The 7,840-nt window shown below is 40.1% G+C and overlaps 1 protein-coding gene across 1 annotated transcript; it reads left to right on the top strand.

Annotated features, from left to right (window-relative positions):
* Positions 1 to 897: 897 nt before the first annotated feature.
* Positions 898 to 2,994, top strand: LOC117615239 ((R)-mandelonitrile lyase 2). Its single transcript, XM_034344291.1, has 4 exons — positions 898 to 1,003; positions 1,110 to 1,769; positions 1,913 to 2,753; positions 2,871 to 2,994. Exons 1-4 carry the CDS (start codon positions 898 to 900, stop codon positions 2,992 to 2,994), a joined length of 1,731 nt encoding a protein of 576 aa, XP_034200182.1.
* Positions 2,995 to 7,840: the final 4,846 nt, after the last annotated feature.

Below are 7,840 nucleotides of genomic sequence, written 5' to 3'. Positions count from 1 at the left end.
AATCAATTTGGAAAAACTCATAGCTGAAATATGGTTCTCTCTTGAGGAAGAAGAACGGAAAGATAGCAAGCCAACCTTTCCTAAATTTCCACCCAAAAAAGACGACTGCCAAAAAGGAATTCGTTAACCTTTACAGACAAAAATTTCCTTAGGTCAGAATGACACATGGCAGCAGAGAGAGAAAAGAGAATAGGATAAAAAAAGTTGGTTATCCAGCTGAAAATCCTATAGAGCAGGGATGACTAGTCATACGAGAAACAGATGACTAGTCATCATTTTATGAAAACAGTTCAATTTACCTTTGTTAATTTGTTTGAACCTCCATAGGATAGTTGTTAGTTAAGAACACCTAGAGAAGCTATTTTTAATCTAAACTCGAACTTGATAAATAACAATAGAAATTCTATTACAAAGTTGTCAAGGGAAGCCAAAAACCCAAAATGCATACATTAACACATTGTAACATTTGGTCATATTTTTGTGCTTTCATTTCAAACACTAATAAACCCCTAGGCTTAACACAAAACAAAAACCCTAGGCTCGTGTTTGGGTAGAATTATCTTCTGTTATTTGTTATGACAAACTAATGTTTCACGTGACTGCATTAATTATAAAATTAGACTATGGATTATCGAATAATGCTGTTTGAATAGGATCGCGAGATTTAATTTCAAGACAAAAAAAAATCCCTATAGGTGTACGTCTTGTTTATCATATATCAGACCTGTACTTTTCTTGATTGCCTCCATAATTGATCATTATTTTATCATCATTTAAACATGTGGTTGTTGAAACCATTATTTTTTTAACCATACTCACTAAGTCTTACCTCTACAAATTCCATAGAAGGGAGAGCCTTGATGAAAGTGTGAAAGTGTTTTGATAATATTCAGAAACATGGTGAAATCAACAATGTCAGCTATGCTAGTATTGGTGCTGCATCTTTTTGTTCTTCATCTTCAATATTCAGAGGTTCATTCGCTTGCCAATACCTCTGCTCATGGTAAACTACTTTTTTTCGTGATTCATAAAAAGAAAACAAAAAAGGCAAATAGAACAGATGCATGTGCTAAAGGTTTAACAACTCTTCCTCTCTTCGCATTTTGCAGATTTTAGCTACTTGGAATTTGTTTACGATGCCAATGACACAGAGTTGGAAGGAACATACGACTACATTATTGTTGGTGGAGGAACAGCAGGGTGTCCATTGGCAGCAACTTTGTCAGCAAACTACTCGGTGCTTGTTCTGGAAAGGGGCACTCTTCCTACAGAATATCCAAACCTGTTGACTTCAGATGGGTTTATATATAATCTGCAGCAAGAAGATGATGGACAGACACCAGTCGAAAGGTTCGTGTCTGGAGATGGTATTGACAATGTAAGAGGGAGGGTCCTCGGTGGCACGAGCATGATCAATGCCGGGGTCTACGTAAGAGCTAACACCTCGTTCTTTAATCAAACAGGGATTGAATGGGATATGGATCTGGTTAATAAGACATATGACTGGGTTGAAGACACTATTGTGTTCAAGCCGGATTTCCAATTTTGGCAAAATCTTACAGGAACTGCGTTCTTGGAGGTTGGTATTCTTCCAGACAATGGATTTAGTTTGGATCACATAGAAGGAACTAGACTCACCGGCTCAACTTTCGACAATAACGGAACCAGACATGCATCTGATGAACTGCTTAATAAAGGAGACCCAAACAACTTGAAAGTTGCAGTTCATGCCGCAGTAGAGAAGATCATCTTCTCTTCCAATTCATCAGGTATGCTACCAAAGTTAACGTTTTATTATTTTGAAACATTACCAGCAGGATAGTCATATCAAATACTGGATGTGCAAATAATGTTTCCTGTTTTCGTCCGAGTTGTTTGATAATAATGATATGCTTTTATATATCTAATACAGGTGTGACAGCTATAGGAGTAATATATACTGATTCGAACGGAACGACTCATCAGGCATTTGTACGTGGTGAGGGAGAAGTTATATTGAGTGCAGGGCCAATTGGGTCCCCTCAACTTCTACTACTTAGTGGTGTTGGCCCAGAGTCTTACCTAACATCTCTGAACATTTCAGTTGTTGCTTCCCATCCATACGTCGGGCAGTATATATATGACAATCCTCGTAATTTCATTAACATTTTGCCCCCAAATCCAATAGAACCCTCAACTGTGACCGTTCTAGGCATTACAAGCGACTTCTACCAATGTTCTCTATCAAGCTTGCCATTTTCTATTGCACCCTTTAGTTTTTTTCCTATTCCAACTTATCCCCTGCCAAATACGACTTTCGCTCACATTGTTAACAAAGTTCCGGGACCATTATCTCACGGTACTGTCACGCTGCAATCAACCTCTGACGTGAGAGTCGCTCCAAATGTCACATTCAACTACTATTCGAATTCAACTGACCTTGCTCATTGTGTTAGCGGCATGAAGAAGATTGGTGAATTCTTGAGCTCAGACGCATTAAAACCATATAAAGTGGAAGATTTGCCGGGCATAGAAGGTTTTGATATTTTGGGAATACCTTTGCCAGAGAACCAGACAGATGATGCAGCCTTCGAAACATTTTGCCAAGAGGCAGTAGCGTCATATTGGCATTACCACGGTGGATGCCTTGTCGGGGAGGTGCTTGATGATGATTTCCGTGTTACAGGGATCAACGCATTACGCGTTGTTGATGGCTCCACCTTCCCTTCCACACCAGCGAGCCATCCACAGGGCTTCTATCTGATGTTAGGGAGGTATGTTATACACACTTACTTGCAACCACTATATTTGGCTTGAATATCTTGTTTTGTAATATTAATTCTACGCCATTCTGCTCGTTTCCATCAATTTCAATTTTGTACTTTGGGCAGGTACGTGGGCTCTAAAATTCTGCAAGAAAGATTAGCTTCAGAGGAGGCTCTTCATAAGTCAACAATCCAACCCAAAATCTTGGAGTCGCTTGAGTCAGCATTATCCTTTGCTTTTGATACTTAGTTGATAAACCCATGAGTTCTGACTCAAGTGGGATTAGGCTTAGGCCCTTTCTATCAACCATGGCTTGGTGTACCTCTTTATTTCATGTTTAATAAATTTTCCTTTGTGATGTCCTAGTTATCATTGCGTGGAACTTGTCCTTGCAAACCCAAAGCGTATATACTATCCGTTGATGTTCTTTTTTTTAATGTCGGTTATGGGATCAAACGACAACAGCACGTTCAAAATGCAAGAAATTCCCGTATGATGTATCAATTGATTAATAACTTGATCGAAATGCCCCTAGTCTAAGTCTTATGAAGCCGCTGTATTTCCAACACTACGCAGGCATTTTTTTATTATATATTTTTGGTAATAACAGGGATTAATTGTTTTCACAATAATTAAGCATTATGATATTGCTCGATAATATAATAGCATGCTGCTCTGCTTTCGCAACATTGAAACATATTTCTGTAAAGAGTGTTGCTAAATGAACCTTAAATGAACTTAATATACCCTATTATTTAAGTACACCTTAATATTTTAATCGAAATGTAAAATTAACTAAATACACCATATTCAACTACCAAAATTACCCATGGTACACTCTAATACAATCTATCACACAACACCCTAATACCAATCCTAAATCAGGTTTCTCTATTTACATGAATTCTTGCCCTCTTTTTCAGATTTTGGACTTGCATCAAAATCTTTAATTTAGTAAGTTGTGTGGGAGTAGATTTGCTAGCTCCTTCAATTCAAAGCTTGATTCTTGTAAATTCTTATGATTTTCTTTATTTATTTCTTATTTATTCAAAGCATGGTTGAACTTGTCGCCCTCCAAATTTATATGTTCTATCATCTTATAAAAGTTTTATGGGTTCCTTTCTTTTTTCTGGGTAATGGATGATTGTGACCTCCAGAGAAGGGATTTGAAGCACAAAGGAAAGAACGTTGTTTGGTCAGTTGCAATGGATAAGTGTTTAATTGATGCCCTTGATGTTCAAGCTGGAAACAGAAATAAAATTGACAAGTGTGCTTGATTGAAAATGCCTAGACTGTTGCTTGTATTGCTGTGAACTTTTGCCCTTCCGCCAATGCTCGATACGTTGTTCGTCATGGGCACTAAGCAATACGAAAACTTCTCTACATTTTATTAGGGTTGAATATGGTGAGTATAGTGCACTTATTAAAATTATATTTGTTTCACAATTCAATATATCCTTTTTGGTCATTTTATATTAGGATAAATTAATAATTCAATAAATACTTTGGTAGTAGGGTGCACGATGTTAATTTTACGGTTCCTTTAACAACACTCTTCTGCAAATTATTTATGGAATAATTTAGGCTCAGTTATGCTTTCTTGCAGCTAGGCAAGTTGGGCCGGGTCTTTTTTTTTTTTTTTTTTTTTTTTTTTCTAAGTCCTTCAAATCTTTTTGTTACAAATTTTTAGACAACAATGAAAAAACTAATTTAATTCATAACATGTGTTAAAAAAAAAGTTTATTAATTCATAGTACATATTACACTATTTAAATTAAGTTAAGAGGAATTATTAGTTGAAGAGCTCTTCTAGGAGTGAAAACATAATTTTGCTACATCAAGTAAGTCTCGTCCGACTCCTGTAGAGGGAGTCTCACTCTCTTTCAGCATTCCTTCATGGATGTTTAAGTTTACCTGTTGCTTAAGGAATCCCGCAGTAATCCACAGAAGAAGATGACCGAGGGCAGTCCTCGCGACATGAGGAGATACGCCAATCTGAAGATGATCAAGTAGCTTTACTAATAGGGCGGAGGGATCTTCGACAGACTCTCTCTGAGCTCGTCTCGATCTGATAATGTAACGCCAATCCACTTACTCCGGCTTTACTGGTGTAATTAGGAAGATCTCTCTTACCTGGTCAGCAATACCTCATTCATGTACATTTAGCAAGGAAAGCCAATTCTAAGAATCCTAAACCTAACATGTCGTCCACATTTTAAAATTAAATGAAGTCACACATGAGGAGGCGTATTGAGAGTGTGATCCCATGTTAGGGAATTAAGGCATTGCATAATAATTTAAAACATCTCGGGTCTCTCCACCCATTGCCAATTAATTATGGATTATATTATAACATTTACTAGATCATTGAAAGTTTGCTGATTAGTAATGCATACCAGTCTAATGACAGGACTCACCCCGAATTTCTCGAAACCCGAGACGAATCCTGTGGAAATTCCCGACATCACCCCGATGTCAGGCCCACTTCTAAAACTATATCCTTTTTCCCAAAAAGGAATAAGGGCACGAGACTTTCTACCGAAATTTCAGTAGAGTCTCCCCTGTAAATTGAACATTCCCCAAATTTCAACCTGCACAAAATTCACAATTTATATCCCAACAGGCAGCACGCACAATATAACAACACTCAATTCACATTAATGGCCTTCAGCCTTCCGATAATTCAAAGCAAACAACCAAGCACGCTATCAAGTCAATTAATACCATAAACAAGGCGAACAATAAATTCAATCAAACTTAAGAATGTCGAAGCCATCCACTACATTTAATTTTCTCAACATCCAACATACGAGGTTTTAACCTCCTAACACAAACACATCTCGTTCTCACTCAAATAGCAGGATCAACGACAAGGTCCGCATCATACTCAATAATACACAAGTAAAGTTTAACCTGCGGCTGCACCTAGGCACTACCCTAGGCTACCTACGTACCCTTACTGAGGGATCAAGCCACATGTAGTTCTTTAATACAAAATTTCCAAAACCATCATATCATCTCCCCATACGCCGGAACTACTAACGCCACGTATAGGGCCTGTCCGCAAGCCGGATAACCTACGACACGTGGGACCTCATCATCATATCACATAATCTCCTCATACGCCGGAACTACCAACGCCACGTATGGGGTCTGTCAACACGCCGGGTAACCTACGACACGTGTGACCTCAACATCATAACACAATATCTCCCCATACGCCGGAACTACCAACGCCACGTATGAGGCATGTCCTCACACCGGATAACCTACGACACGTGGGACCTCATCATCATATCACATAATCTCCCTAAACACCGGAACTACCAACGCCACGTATGGGGTCTGTCAACAGGCCGGATAACCTACGACACGTGTGACCTCAATATCATATCACAATATCTCCTCATGTGCCAGAAGTACCAACGCTACGTATGGGGCCTGTCCGCACGCTAAAAAACCTACGACACGTGGGACCTCATCATCATATCACATAATCTCCCTATACGCCAGAACTACCAACGCCACGTATGGGGTCTGTCAACACGCCATATAAATTACCTTAATATCGTATCACAATATCTCCCCATATGCCGGAACTACCAAAGCCACTTATGGGGCCTATCCGCATGCCGGATAACCTACGACACGTGGGACCTCACAATCACAGGGTGGTACTTACACTGTAATCAATATCTGGGGAGATACGTAGGGTAGTGCGTAAAGCACTTCAAACTGACATTCTAAACTCTTTTTATACCTAAACAATAAATTAATATCCAAATTCCACATAGCCAACTAACGATCAAGACATGTCACTACGGTCATTTTAATCCTCCTGGGAAGGTAAAACTACCTCGGGAGACTCACGGTCAACCAAGGGTCAAACTATCTCGTACTTGGTCAAATGGGCTGACGGGGCCCACAACCTTTGTTCTCTGATCCGAGAGTTCCTATAGGTTCTAAAAGGTTTAGGATATACGTCCTACAAGTTTGATCCGGATCGGACGGTTATTATGAACCTAACACTCGGGTTAGCATTTTCAGAGTATCCGGGACTCCATTTTACGATCCGTCGAATCCTATACAATCCTAAAGATGTCTAGACTAACATATATTGAAATGGAGTCGATCTAATGGTCCGAACATATCGAACCCGGATAATGCACAATATGCGAAATTCGTTCGATAGTCAAATGACATCCGAATTGGAATCCGAGCACACCTACACGCTCGTGAGGACTAGGAGAACACATTGGGATAAAAATGTACCTTTGCTACCCTGCCCACGTGCCGCCACACGGGCCTGCAATGCATGGGTGTCTAAAGCGATAAAGCTTTGCCGGAAAATCTCAGCATCTCGGGCCAAGACTTCTACCCTAGGTATAACACCTTATTTTGAGTCACTTTTGTTCTTGGGCCTACCCCAAAAAGTGACCAGAAGTGGCCGGAATTGGAAATCCAAAACCGGCTGAACCCTAAATCCAAAATCGAATGACTTAGGCTCAAAATGGATGCAATCCTACCCAACCATCAGCTAGAGCATGGAAAACAATTAGAAATCCATACCTTACTTGGCAAATTTGGAGGAGAAATGAGGGAGAACGAGCAGTTTGAAAATATGTGAAAACCGGCTCGTTTTCTACAGATTCCGGCTGTTGGAGGGGCTGACGGCGGCAGAGACCGGGTGGGATGAGAAAAGGAGGAGGTGGCGGTTCGAACAAGACCGGTCTCGAGGCCGGTCGTTGACGGTGGCGGCGGCGGTGGCTCTTGGAAGCCACGGCTGTGCAGAAAAAACGGAGGGGGAGGGGGCTACGCGCGCGGAGAGAGAGAGAGAGAGAGAGAGAGAGAGAGAGAGAGAGAGAGAGAGAAACCAGATTTATCCAACCCTTTTTGCAATATTTACGATTGTGCCACTGAGGGTATTTTGATCGTATCTCTCTCGTTACAACTCCGATTTAAGCCCACCATATGTCTATGAACTCATATTGCCGTGCTCTACGCAACGGTACAGTCGAAATACCCAAATTTCTTCCGGTCAAAAAGTCAACTTTAAACCTAATAAAAGATTCTATGGGCAAAAATGGTATTTTCT

Source organism: Prunus dulcis, chromosome 1 (assembly GCF_902201215.1).
Source record: "Prunus dulcis chromosome 1, ALMONDv2, whole genome shotgun sequence".
Taxonomy (NCBI): Eukaryota; Viridiplantae; Streptophyta; class Magnoliopsida; order Rosales; family Rosaceae; genus Prunus; species Prunus dulcis.
Note: the sequence above shows the minus strand (reverse complement) of the source record. Positions and strands in the feature narration are given on the sequence as shown.